At 42.8% G+C, this 14812-nt stretch overlaps 1 protein-coding gene across 3 annotated transcripts in view; it reads left to right on the top strand.

Moving 5' to 3' along the window:
* The window catches only part of kcnip1a (Kv channel interacting protein 1 a), a 51246-nt gene that overhangs the window by 10135 nt on the left and 26299 nt on the right, over positions 1-14812 (top strand). Inside the window, exon 1 of one of the 3 annotated variants that reach the window (XM_082546596.1) lies at positions 3606-4669. The exons of 1 other annotated variant lie outside the window; for it this stretch is intronic. In XM_082546596.1, coding sequence (XP_082402722.1) covers positions 4612-4669 — 58 coding nt within the window. In that variant the 5' untranslated portion in view covers positions 3606-4611. Of the gene's footprint in view, positions 1-3605; positions 4670-7060; positions 7345-14812 lie in introns of those variants that run through there. One more of the 3 variants, XM_082546597.1, reaches the window with a different exon arrangement.

Genomic DNA, 14812 nt, shown 5'->3' with positions numbered 1-14812 from the left:
TCATTAAAGGATGATTGCATGAATTATTCATGTCATCTTTTAATAAGCTTATGCATTGTCACAACACTTTTTTTTTTTGCCAAGCTCTCGTATGGATGGTCAGAGAATCATCAAAGTCCAGCACATCCCAAAGATGCTCAGTGGGGTTGAGATCTGGACTCTGCGGTGGTGAACCCATGTGTGAAAATGATGTCTCATGCTCTGTGAACCACTCTTTGATTATTTGATTGCTATGAAATCTGGCACTGTCATCTTGGAATATGCTTGCACCATCAGGGATGAAAAAAAATTCCACTCATGGAAAAAACTGACCATTCAGTTTATCCAGAAACTACACCTCCAGTCCAGGGGAACGTTCTTACCCATTTCCCTTAGCTGAATTTTTTCTTGGCCTTGCAGTGATTTTTACCCGAGTTAATTTACATGAATGACAGCAGCATCATTACCTTAAGACAGACAGCTTTGTGTAACCAGTTTAATCATAGTGATAATTGTTCCCTACCTGAACAGACTAATTATTCCTTTTTCACATGACTACAAATCGGTCCCCAAGAATAACACAATGTTAACCCAGTCTGTGTGCCTCCCTAAACAAGAAATGTTTTGTGCTTAACATAACCAGACTTTAATTCTACCTATGTAAAATCAGAGAGCTGTTTTTGTAGTTTCTGGAGGCAGTCATATATAATTGATGGATCTGAAACTCTTTTCTCATTCTCCAAAACAAACATTGTATTTTTTTTTTGTTTCATTTTCCACAATGCTACTGTCGTATTGAGAAATGGTAGATGTACAATTGTCATCGCATTGCCTCAGGAATAACTGTCAAGTGGTTACAATAACTGTGACAGCGACCACTCTGACTGTGAAAGTAAATGTCATTATTTTTCTGCCACCATTTAACGTGCTGACGCCTGGTTGATGACTTTAACCCCTGTCCAATCGATGTCATGACCTCTTTTGGGCAGCTGTTCACAATCGGCTGATGCTGTCTGAGCCCAGTATTTCTTCACTTTCTTCATTTAAAGTGCTGCACGATGGTGACATGACTGCAAAATGACATAGGTCCTTAGCAACCTTGCTTTTACATAGGAATATCAACAAAACACAGCCACTTAGTTACTTGAGATGAGTAGTTGAACAATCTTATTGAGTCAAGTCCCTACAAAGTCACATCACATCAAATCAGGCTTCAGTTATATGCAGACCTTTGCTAATCTGTGTGAGAGTGCTCATAGTGGTCCAAGTTGGACCACAATTGCTTGGAGACAGGTTGGCTTTCACCAGGCGACCTCTACCGTCACCTTGCAATTGCCAGTTGTTACCCATGAATTGAGACTGCTGCATGCTAAGTTTCTGACTGCCAAGTTTAGTCACCTCAACTACTTCCAATCAATCTCCAAATGCAAAAAAACTCAATGCAATCACTGGGAAACCACAAATTTTTCCTGGCTGCCTGGAGATGTCTGTCCTAGTTTTACTCTAGTGTGACTGAATGAAGGCAACACTTAGTGTTGGTGTTCTGAGGTTTAAAAATCAAACCTCCACACTCAAAACAACCTGAAAATAAACACAAGATTTGCCCAGACCCTCTGACACTTATGCACTTTCATTGGAGCTTTCCAAACTGATTTCAAAGGACAATGTAGAAAAAAATATACTATTTTATAATAGCACTGAAAATATTGCTGGGTACAGATGGCTTATAGTTGCTGCTGGTTGCTACAAAAAGGAAGCCAGCGGCAGGCAAGTCCAGCAGTTCGATGATCCATCTCCCATCTGTGGACTGTTCCGAAACAGTGCAATATTGTCTTTGTTTCCAACAGACAGGAGTCATAACTCTTTAAGTTCTAACTGAGCTGAGTTGAACATGTACATGGAGGCGTTTGCGTCATTGGAGAAGTGATTGATGCTGCAGCTTTTCCTGTGCAGATGTTCTCACTGTTTCTGGGTTTTGGAATTCAAAGATTTTTGAGAAACTTTTGTTCAGGCTTTTTTTTCCAGAGGACAAACCATTCTCACTGCTATAGAATAGAATAGAATACAATACAATAGAATAGAATAGTCCTTTATTTTGATTATACATGTCTTGTGGGTGTTCCACACTAACTGTTCTGGAATAAAATACGAAAAGTAAGACAGCAGGAATAAATAACAAACAGGAGAACTATATACAATCAAAATAAATATATACAAAAACAAGTAAAAGGCACACAACAGAGAGCACGACAAGATCCACTGAGTAACTGCTTTGGAGGTCTTTACAGACTAAAAAGTATCATCTTCTTTAGGCTTGAGGGGCTTTTGCCCAAGGTTTTTCAGCTATTTTCAAGGTTAAGAATTGACTTTCTATTCTATTCTATTCTATTCTATTCTATTCTATTCTATTCTATTCTATTCTATTCTGTAATTGCAGCTTGTTTTCTTCAGCCTGTGTTGTTTGAAAACTTGGTATTTGGAAAATGTCAGCTTTGCAGAGACTGATCAAAACAACACGTTTTTCAGCGTTCCCCTTGTGAGCTTTTTCAGTTTATCCACTGGGTTTTCAAAGTGTTTGATCAACCGAAGGCTTTTCTCTCTATTGATGGATGTGTATGTAACCCCTTCACTGAAGTTAAACATCATCACTACAGCAAATCACGCTCCCTTATCTCGCCTATTCAGCCGGGCTTTCAGAATTTAATCAGCATGTCTTTGTGTCATTGCTGTAGTGTGTACTCAAAGACCTGCTTCTCTGTGTTGATTTATTGCCGCTCTTACTTGCTGTAAGCACTGAGTGTTTGTCAGCGTTTGTGCGTATGCGTGCACGCATGTGCAAAATGTTTTTTCCTCTTTAGTGTTTGATTTTGATAAGAGAATCACGTATGATCTCCTCCTTTCTGCAGAGATAGAAAAGGGATAGGGGAGGTGTGAGCTCTTGCATACCCAAAAAATGTCTCTCACCATTGAACGCACTCACTCACGCACACACATACTCCTGCCCTGCAGTGCTCATTTTTCTCACTTTCTTTGTCTATCCACCTTTCACTACCCTGTTCTTAATTTTCTTTTTCTCAGTCTCTTGCACTGCCTTCTTCCCTCTCTTATTTTACTCTGCATTGATCCTGAGCATACAGGCTACTGCAGCTAGCCTTTAATGAATGCCATGCCCTAATGACTTTATCATTGGCCTTGATGGCCTCAGCTCAACCACAGCGATGGCTCAGCTGTAAATTGTTTTCTTAACTAAAGCCATGTGAGGAATTTCAATAAGGGCTGCCATCAGTGGCATCAGCGCAGCCTGCCAATCTGAACAACCGGTGTAACACAGAGGGCACCAAGGGGTTAAGCGTGACTGATGGGAGTAAGGAGTGCATGTATGAGTTGGACTGTGTTGCAGACTGGCATCGCTCTCCTGGGTGTATTGTTGTAGATGGTGTGTGGCCTCTGTGTGTGTGCGTGTGTGTGTGTGTAGTTGATGAGTTCATCAGGAGACTTGAGCACAAAAACATGTCTGATACAGCATGTCGATGCAGTCGCTGACAAATGCGAGGCAGCGTTTCTGAGGACGTAGCTGTGCCACACGTAGAGGGTTTTGTCCATGACCCACCCGCGAGCAGAATAATTACACGCACACAATCGCATACACACACACACACACACACACACACCACCTGCCACACTTGTGCATGTAGAGATAAAGCAGCGAATGCACTCTCCACACTCAGACTGTTTGCCTGCTGAATAGCAAAGGGGGGCACGGATCAGTCTATTCCTCCCTTATCTCCCCTCACCTCTTGCACTCCTCATCTCACTCCATCTCTTTCTTTCACGGTCTTCCCCTCCCACCCTCTCGCCTCCTCACTTTGCCTCCCCTGCCGTTTGTGAAGCCTCCTGATTTGTCTCTGTCTCCTCTTTCTCTTCTCCTCACCCTCTCCTCTTTCTTCTAATTTCCTCATCTCTTCTTCCTCCTCTCGCTTGCCCTCTCTTGAGTTTTGTCCTCCTCTCTTGCCCCATCTCTCCCGTCTCTGTCTCTGCCTTTTCCTGTGCAACAGTGTGCAATTCCCCATTCCCCACCAGACAGACAAAGACACGGAGCGACTCAGACGAATGGGAGAGAAAACGGGAGCAGGGAGAAGCAGAGACATAGAGGCAGATACATGAAGAGGCACAGAGGAATTGATGGGATGACAGTCTGGTGACTGGGGACTGGTGGACAAAGAGATAGAAGGGATGTAAAATAGACAGCTTCAGTGGCAGGGTAGACAAAGGCAGTCTGAGAGTGGATGTGTGCCGCTTATTTCATTTACACACGCATACATAGAAACACACACACACGCATACTCTCTCTCTGTCTCTCCCACTCTCTCTCCTCTCACTCACACTCTCTCTCTCACACACACCCTCGAGCAGAAGCGGCAGAGCTGTGTGGGTGTGAGGCAGCATGAGAAGTGATATCTGTACTTCTACACATACAGCTGGCTGATGGACTAACTTAATCACAAATTTACGCTCACCTACTGTACGCATACTTACTAGCACACCTTGATCATAGGCAGGCAGACCAGCGCGCGCTCATAAACACACTCACTTACGCCAGCACGCACAATCTTCCAGCAGCCAGAAGTCAACATGGGTCTTGTGATGGGAACCTTTTCCATGCAATCCAAGCAAGTGTCCTACCACAAAGGTAAGAATTTGTATTTGAAATGCACACACTGAACACGTTTGAATCCTGAATGTGAGGATTTGCATGTTACTGTGAGCAGCATCCATCATGTTGCGTCATTGTGCTTTAGTGATGGAGTCATATATGTTTGCTCAGAGTGGTGAATATGGCACAAGAAGTGCATTATGGTATTAAGATGAATGTGCTGTAAGCTGCAATAAGAAGTTGTATAAAAAAGAGAAATTGTTATTCACTGTTGCTTTAGAGTGCTCCAGGCCACCTGTCCTCTGTTTGAACTGTGGATTTAACAATATACATGTGTCCGTGTGTGTGCATGTGTGCGCGCAACTGTGCCATTGGGCATGTCTATAATAGGTGATGGTATTTACCCCTGTCTGCTTTCCAAACCAGCCCACTCTCTTTCCTGCCACGCTACTGTTTGACAGGTGCTGACACTTGACACATGCATGCTGTACCCAGTATGTATGTGTATTCTTTGTCCACAGAAAATATTTATGCACCTAATTGACTGCTGAAAATGTAGGCGTGTGTGAAGAATCGTGCATTTTGTGTGTGTGGTGGCTGTGGTATTGTGCCGTAAATCAAAGCGTTGTAATCCATCAGCTTTTGGCCGTGGTCTGTCCTGCATCTGTTGACCTTAAACCTTGATGGCTATCGCTGACAGACACAGCGCTGCATCTCAAATACACACAGCAGAGGTTGGAAAATCGGGAGCCAAATCACATCTCGACGAGGAAAACAGAGGGATAAAATTCAGAAATCTCTAATTGGATCATTAACTGGAGTGAGATCATGCAAAACTGTCTGCATGTTGCATATGCTGTGACAAAAGAAAGAAAAAAACACCGGAGGTGATGTAAATGATGTAAATTATATGCTGTGAATGTCCCTCAGGAAAATGCCTTCCAGCTCTATATTCTCAGTGTTTTCCCTGTCCAACAGTGCAGTCAGACAAAGAAGAGCTGAGAAAAGTCCTTAGAGACCCCATAAATGGGCTCCTGAAATACAAACATATATAGCATGCTGCGTGGGTTGTTTATTTCAGTGCCTGACCTGTACCTCATTTTCCTGCGTGGAAACAGCTCTCAGTCGATATGTGCTAAAGAGATACTCAAGGCACATTTTTAGGTTGGTTGTTTTCTGCAGTCCACAGTATGAACATGCGTGTCAGATACTTTGTGTTCGTGGTAGCTACTTCCATTTCAAACGCAGCCCATTTACTCGTTAGGGAAGGCAACAATGCTTACAAAGCAACCAGGATGTAGGGTAACCTCTAAATAGCAGCCACTTTGAAGTTTCCACTGTTAGGGTGTGAGGCGGAAGTGATAGATGAGTAAAAGTGGGAGAGAAAAAATTGAGAAAAGTTGAGAGAGGAGGCGAGGTTGCTTCTCAGGGGGCTGCAATGTGTGTGTCACTGAACGTGTGTGTTTCGCCATCTGCTGCAGTGATAAAAAAAAAAGTGCCCTAATGAAAGCAGGCCAGGATTCATTTTGCATGGAAGGTTGACCCACCCTTGATCACAACTCAACATGAGGCAATGGCCAGCTGAGAAGGACTTAAAGTTAACTAGCTGAGGATTCAAACTTTAGATGAAAATTATAGATGTGGATTTAAGGAAGCTGTTAAATTGACAGGACAAAATCAGAAACAATACTTTTCAGCAACTCACTTCTCTTAGTATTAACCGTTGCCATTGCTGACTGAGGGGAATAATGTTATGAACTAGTAATTTTATCTTTATTTTGTATTATTTTGGAGGACCAGGAAGACTGTATTAGCCCCTTGAACCATAGACTAAAAAGCTGCAAAGTCTGCCCCACTGACTGGGAACAGAACCTCGATCTTACATCTGTATCTTGAGCTCTCAAACGCCAAAAACAAGCCAAAGATAAAGATGCAGTTATGTTAAAAAGAAAGGACACCATCTTTCAGTTTTAAGGTTTTCATATCAGGAAAATCTGACCTTTATCTGGTCTTATTATATGTTTAACAACAACAAAGTCAAAACTCAGCTGTTCGGCAATGCCAACCAAATGTTCTTGATTAACTGATCATTACCAAGTTTGATCACATCTATAAAAGTAGTGCACAGGTCTGGTGCATTCAGGTGTGTGTTAACACAATACCAAGAAGGAAAGATATCAGCAATAATCTGAGAGAAGCAATTGCTGCTGCCCATCAATCTGGGAAAGGTTATAAGGCCATTTCCAAACAAAGTTAAAGTCCATCTTTCTACAGTGAGGAAAGACTACTTACAAGTGGAAAACATTTAAGACAGACGCCAGTAGGGATGGGAATTAAGAACTGGTTCCCAGTAGTCTAGTTCTATTGGAATTGTTAGTCTGCCTTCCTATCAATCTCACTTATCAGTTCTTGCACTACAAGATTTCAGTTTGTGTGTGGAGGAGGAAAACAGTGACACAGTCTACAGCGTGGATATGGACATTACTATTATTTTATTTTATTTAGTATTTTTTTGCCCATAAAAACAAGTGTAATGGTAAAGTGCTAACTGCATCAAGGACAGAAACAGCTTCATTATGCTGCTAACGCAACTTTGCTCTTTGCAAGCATCTGCACAGATAGCATGCTAATGCTAAGCTAGCCAAGAACCCAGAGTGAAAGCTGAGTGAATGCCGACCCCAGCCCAGCAGCCAGACCCTGAATTTCAACAGGTAACAAACTGATGAGCAGTCAGACTCCAGCCAGTTTCTATCTTTCTTTAATAGAATCACTATGACGATCACTTAAAAGTCTCCTCGTGCTGGTTTTCATCTTTTCTTTGTGCTGTTAACTTTTTGTTCTACTGAGAGGCTTTGTGTAATATAAGATGAAGATTATATGTGTGTCCTCATTAGGACAGGGATTTGTGTTGGTGTGTAAGACATTAGCCAGAGCTTTATATTGTGAAACTGTAATTGTGAGACAATGCATTTCAGGTCATTTTACAGAATGACATGAAAGTAATGTAACGAGTAGTAGAAGGAGCAATTAAAAACTCGAATGCATTACTTTAAACAAAGTGTCCTGTATAATAATTACTTATTTGACTAATGACCCTAAGACCGATCACAACAAAGAGGCGAAATACCTCCAACAGGCGCAAACATCTGACCAGATGGTGATGGTCATAGTGGTGACTCTCAAAGCGAAGCTGGTGAGAATCGATAAGGAATCGAATCAATAAGTGATATTGATAATGGAATCGTAATCACTATATTCTTATCAATTTCCATCCGTAGGTGCTAGTCTTTCCAAACTAGACATCCCAGCAAATTCACCCCAAGGTCAGACTGTGCAATACCCAGAGAAATTGAAAGTGATAAATGCTAAAATTCATGATGGTACAATTGCAAAAAGTCTGAACAAGTATGCCTTCTTTAGAAGGGTTGCCAGGAGAAATCCTCTTCGCTCTAATAAAAAAAAAACATACGTAGTAGTATGGCCTACATTTGCAAAGCTACTTCTGAGCAAACCAAAAGATTTCAGGAACAATATCCTTTGGACAGATACAACTGAAGTAGAAGAGTTTGGCCAAAATGCACAGTGCAATGTTTGTGAAAAAACAAACACCTCGTACCAGCTGTCAAGCACGGTGTTGGAGGGCTGATGATTTGGGCTTGTTTTGCAGCACCTTGCAGTCACTGAGTTGAAGTCCTTGTCAAGTGTAAGGCCGTTAGCTAAGGCTTGGCCCAAATTGGGTCATGTAACATGACTATTAGCAAATCTACAAAAGAATGGCTGAAAAAATTGAAAATGTTTGGCAGTCTCTCAAATGATGTGAGAGACTGTTGAAGTCGTACAAGAAACAATTGTTTAAAAAAAGTTATTGCTCCTAAAGGTTGTTAAACAAGCTCTGGTTCAGTCAACAGTGTACAGTCATAGGTGTACTCAGTTTTTCCCACACACTGCTTTAACTTTTATTAAATAAATAATAGTATAGTAATATGTCACTTAGTTTTCATCTGAATTAAAAGAAATCTTATCCTAGTAGGTGTTTACATATAAGTAAAAATAAATAAATAGATAAAGATATTTTTTACAGTGCAAACTCCACAAATGTTATCACATGGATTTTTGGTTTGTTAGGTCCATTTGAAATCAGGAGCCAAAGTTAACAAACACATCTCAGCAACTGTTTCATGTATTGATGCCTGACTTTGTGCATAGATTGATCACCGAGGTTGTTTAAAAATATGGTGTAATTAAAGCACTGCAACAAGAAAAGGCACTCTTATTTTTTTGCTTGATAGATTGACCTTCTAAAATTGCTTGCTAATGTATAGTGACGTCAAAGGGAGATCAGAAGAATGGTACAGCCTGGCCAACACTATACTATATTTAATCAAAATCTAATGACTGCTAGGTTTTTCCTTTATTCTTTAGCATGTCTATGCATAGCTTTACAATAAATGGCTGTGTGTATTTGCAAATGATCTCTGTGAGCCATAACTCTGGCTTCAGACTGTTTTAATTCGTCTGTTTCAGACTATGTTTTTCTACTCTTGCTTCTGTATGATGTCAGTGAGAGCAGATATCTTTAGTATGGTCATCACAGATGCACAGCTCTAACTAAGAGAAATGCCACCGACTTGCTGTTCAAACATCCTGTTTGGAAAGGCACATCCAATCAGAAGACCTTTGGCTTAAAAGAGGAGGTGCTTATTTTAGACAGAAGTGAACTGAGCCCCAAAATAAGATATCAAGAATTATTTTAAATTGTGAATCGTAGAAAGCTACACTAGTAAATTCCATTATTAAAAATATGGAGCTGAAACATAATGGACCCATTACTTTGGAGTTCAATGACCTTGTATACAGTAAACCATATGACCATATGTGGCAAAGTGGGTAAAAAACTATTATATTTATCTATGTCCCACCACACAGAAACTGAGGGCATGTCAATATGTCATAATGGCATCACTTCCTGTTTGGCAACCTTGATTTGTCGACACCAAGTGTGGCATATAGACGTGGGACTTATTGTTATCGGCACTCCCCATTACCCTTTTATCATAATTCATTTGCGATGGCGACTGCACCCTGCTTAACTTCTCGGCTCCCTCATCGCTGCTTGTAGCTAAATTTTTCTGCCACTTTTGATGGATCCAGTTCATGCCAGCAAGTGACAACGGATGTTAACTCCAGTGATCACATTTAGATAATGCTGTGGACAAAAACCCAGAAAACTCACATCATTTCCTACACATACTCACCATTACATTTTTAAAAATTCAGTATGACATTTGTAATATTAAATTAGTTTAGGACTCAAAGCACAAGAGACTCGAAACCCTTTGACTTGGAAAACCGGTTGCAAAACTGTGTTTATTTTCAGGAGGACACGGGTTACTAATGTTGGCATTTATCTTAGAGATGCGCAGTGAAAGCCCCATTCGATAATGTAGCCTATAATTAATTCATTGCTCTGCAGCAGTCATGTATCCACAAGAAGAACTGGTTAGATATTAATTGCAGGGTTGGTGGTTTGATCCCAAGCCCCTCCTGTTTGTTTTGAAGTACCCTTGAGAAAGAAATTAAGCTTGCTTGCTCCCCATTGCCAGGACTGTGTTGTGCATGGGGAATGAAAGTCCCTCTGTAAAGCACTTTGGTTTTAAAAAGCTAGATAAATGCAGTCCATTTACAGTCCTATCCAGCACATATTGTGGTGATGAATTGACTGGAATGAATTAAAACGAGTTGCTAAACTACACAACTATAGTGGGTTCTTTTGCTTTCAGTGTGGGTTTCTAAATGAAGTCAAACTAATGCTGTGGCCTACATAAAGTCATAGCTGTTCCACAAGGGAAGCTTGAAGGCTGAGTTATTAGCCATTGCCCTCACTGGCTCATATAGCCATAGGCTGGGATTAAGGCATTTATCAGTATGTGTCTTTTTTCACCTGGGGAAAAAAAGACATTTATCCATTGCTTGTACACAAACTACTCTTTTCCTATGAAATATTTCCCAGCGGTTATAAACTACAAAAGCTGCACCTTTGCAAACAGATTCATCTCCCGTTCCTGTTTGCTCCATTTGTTTCTGCCTTTGCTTTCAGTTCTCTATGCCCGCTCACTTTGTCAAGTGAATTTTCTTTCTCTTCCTGTCTCTCTCTTTGTCTTGCACACTTTCACCTCATTTCACCTTCTCATTTTGTCTTTCATGTGTTGGTCCCTTCAAGTCTTCCCTTTGTATTCGCAACACAGTTCCCTTCTTGATCTATGGCTTTTCGTCCAGCTTTGCTGTTTATCTCTTGGTTCCTTCCTCTTTCGCTCTCTCGAACCCTCGCATCTCTTTGTGTTCTGAGTTTTGCACAGTACAGCCTTGTCCTACTCTAAGATCACTCCAGCTGTTTGAAGTTTTGCTAATCATGTTGGCTTTTAGTTTCGGGGCGGTAGAATACATGCAAATATAATGCGTTTGTGCATGTGGGTCTTCTGGAGAACAAGTGCGTTTGGCTCAACGTTTCCATCTGCTGCAGGGCTAAAGGGTTGAGAAGAGAGGATCTCTGTATCTTTAATGGGCTTTATAGTTTCCACCTCTCTCTCTCATCCCCAGACATCAAAAGAAGTAGACCAAAAGGGCCAATTAGGACAGCAAAAGAGCTTTATTAGGCACATGGCATCACGAAAACAGCTTTCTGCTTAATCTCATGCCCAAAGCACATGTGTGTCTTGTAACAGTTGCTATCGTAATGCAGTGTATCACCACATGGCGGCGCCTCCTGTCTCACGACTGGTGTCACCCCCTTTTTTGTTCTTCTTCGCACTCCTCCTGTAATGGATGCTCCCGTGTGTACGCGGACTAGTGTGCTCTTCAGTAATGTGTGGTAGAGGTAGCACTTATTTTTGATATTGTAAATAAATGAGTACTTTTTGGAAAGTCAGAAGCTGTTGCTCATTCGCTATCCACCTGCACACCTCCGCGGCTGGCTTCATCTCCACCGCACGTTACAACTGGCGCCCGAACTTTTCCCCCTTGGACTTCAGACGATTTTTGCATCCCGCCGAGGATTCTTCTCTTCTAGCACGTGAACTGTCTCGGAAATCCCCCAAGTTTTGCGGACGCTCGGACGTTTTCTCCAGCCATGGCCGCAGCCTCAGCTCAGGTGGGACCCGACTAATTTCTGGATACCGCGGTGTGCCGCTGCTCTGCTTGGGAGAAAGAAAAAGAGAGAAGCTGACTCCGCGACGCGAATGGACTCCGTGGATTTGTTATTTGGACGTGCTGTTGGTTTCGTCTTCTAAGGATTAATTCTTCTGTGGAGAGCCTGGACATGAACATTTCTGCTGGCTTTCCATTCCCCTTTCCCTCTGCTGAGACTGACTGTAGCACATGTAAGTGAGAACTTGGCCGACTACAACCGTTGGTGCTGGTCTTCGGCTCAGTATAACGAAACGATTTAAAATTAATCTTTGCATTTTTGTCTTTCTAGTCTGATCTGACTCTTTTACTACTATATCAATAACTACACTGTGCCCTGGAGCGGCTTAATTTTTTTGAAATCACAATGGCACACTGCCCAGACGACTCTGACTCAGACATGGAACTTACCTCGTTACCTATGTGCCAGATAGTTGAAAATGTGACTCCTAGCCTTAGCCAACAAGTGGTGGAGTTAAGAACTGAGGTGAATAAGCTTAGTGATTGTTTACGTGACTCACTGAACATACAGCAGAGTTTACTAAGGCAGTGGGACCAACTCACAATGGGGAGCTCTCCCCCTCCTGCAGTCCCACAGTCTCCTGTTTTCCCAATGGCCACATCGACACCTCATGTTCCTGCGAGGGACAAAACTGAACCCACCAACAGTACCAATCCGTTCCTGCCCAGCAACCCATTTCAACCTACAAATCCTTTTCTCCCATCTCACTCACTTGAGCTCAGCAGCACTTCCAGAGTGATTGCGGCAGCTTTACATCACGCAAAACTGGAGCCTCCTGTGTATGCTGGGGACGGCAAAGTGCAACCTGAGGACTGGTTAAATGCAGTTGGCACATACAAAGCCTCATTGAACCTAACCGATGGGCAATTGCTAAACGAACTGCCACACTTTCTTGCAAAAGAGCCCGGGAAATGGTTCAAGGCATTGAGCTCCCACATCACATCATGGGCTCAATTCTGTCAACTGTTTAAGACAGTTTTTCTGCCCTCCGACAACCAAGAACGCATCCTGAGAGGAATTTTGGATCGTGTTCAGGCTCAGGACGAACCACTCCCAACCTTTGTTGCCCACATGTTGAGTGAGTTTGACAAACTGAAGAGTCCTCCACCTGAAAAAGACAGAATCGACCTAATTAGTAAACATGCTCTTGAAAAATACAGAGTTGCCCTGTATGGCGCTAATGTCACTTCTGTAATGGACCTGAGCTTCACTCAGTGCTTGGACCACAAAGACCACAGCCTGCTTTATGTAGCAAAGACAACTATAAGCCTGAACCTTACTGCTTCAAATGCTCTCAGCCAGGGTTCACCACACGCACCTGCCCAAACTGTAACACCTAACCTCATTTGCCACAACGAGCCTCGAACACCGCTAGGCATGGCCCAGTCCAGCCATTGCCGGCACCTGGCCCCTCTGACCCTGGCCATGAAAAGGTGGAATTAAGCAGCACCACATCCCAGCCACAATACAGGCAGTCGGGAAACTACAGGGGGGGGAGGACATTTCACAGAGGCCAACCTTCCCCCAGTTACTAACGGAGCCTCACACGCCCGATTCACTACGGGGTGGACACAGTCTTGGACACTTGGAAGACAATTTTTCACAAGTCCACTGGAATACCCCACTAAGAACGAAAGTGAACTTCAATGCTTCATCTGTGGATGCTACCCTCGACACGGGTGCTTCCCTCTCGGCTGTACGAACAGATCTCATTCAAGTAAATGACTCTCACCCTAGAAACACAAGTGAGTGGAATGGTCCTGCAGTTAACCTTGCCAATAATGCTCCCTGTATCCCTGACGGTGTTATTTGGCTCAATATTGGATTCATGAACAAGAACTTTTACCAGCGTTTTGCAATAATACCAGATTTGTCCTCTCCTTTCATTCTGGGAATGGATTTTATGGCAAGAGCTTCTGTTTCTATTCACATTCCCACTAGAACCGTCTACATTGAGGACATCCCCTGCCCACTCGCAGACGATGAAGAGGACCTTCAAAATGATTACTCACATTCACCTGGAACACTGATGTCTTTGGACTTGGTTCGCTCAGACTTAACAGCCAAACTGTCTGAAGCAAGTCTCTCAGAGAACAACAAGGATGCTTTACTCAATCTGCTCAGCAAGTTTAGCTCCTTGTTTGATGGTCAACTTGGTCGAACGGCTCTCACTGAGCACGCCATAGAGACTGGCAATGCAACACCTGTCAATCTCCCACCCTATCGCATGTCACCTGCTAAGAAACGTGTGATTGAAGAACAAGTACAACAAATGTTGAAGGACAACATCATTGAACCTTCCACAAGCCCTTGGGCAGCTCCTGTAGTCATTGTAAATAGAGCGGCCACGGAACCAAGGTTTTGTGTGGACTTTTGAGGGCTCAACCAAGTTACCCGAAAAGACTCTTATCCCCTGCCTCGTGTAGATGAGTCTTTGGACTTTCTGGCAAGAGGAAAGTTTGTCTCGACATTGGACTTAGCGCGAGGCTATTGGCAGGTTGCTGTAGCAGAGGACTCGAAGCCTAAAACTGCCTTCATCTCTCACTGCGGTCTCTTCCAGTTTCGGGTGCTGCCCTTTGGGCTCTGCAACGCACCTGCAACTTTTCAGAGACTCATGAACTCTGTGCTTGCTGGCCTCATTTACAAAACGTGCGCAGTCTACCTGGATGACATTGTTATCGCCTCACCTACCTTTGAACAGCACTTAGTGGATCTTGAGGAGGTGCTGGGCAGACTCCAGGCTGCTGGCTTGTCATTGAAGCTCAAAAAGTGCCAATTCTGCCTCGATGAATTCACCTTTCTCGGGTACCGCATCACATCATCAGGTGTTAAGCTCGATCCAGACAAAGTAAAGGCGGTTAAGGAGTTTGATACCCCAACCTCAGTGAAACACGTCCGTCAGTTCCTTGGCTTGACTGGCTATTATCGACGCTTCATTCAGAATTATGCCCGCCATGCCGAACCTCTTCACGCCA

Source organism: Aulonocara stuartgranti, assembly GCF_965226115.1.
Source record: "Aulonocara stuartgranti genome assembly, chromosome: 2".
Taxonomy (NCBI): domain Eukaryota; kingdom Metazoa; phylum Chordata; class Actinopteri; order Cichliformes; family Cichlidae; genus Aulonocara; species Aulonocara stuartgranti.
The sequence above is the reverse complement of the archived record's forward strand: the minus strand, read 5'-3'. Positions and strand labels throughout refer to the sequence as shown.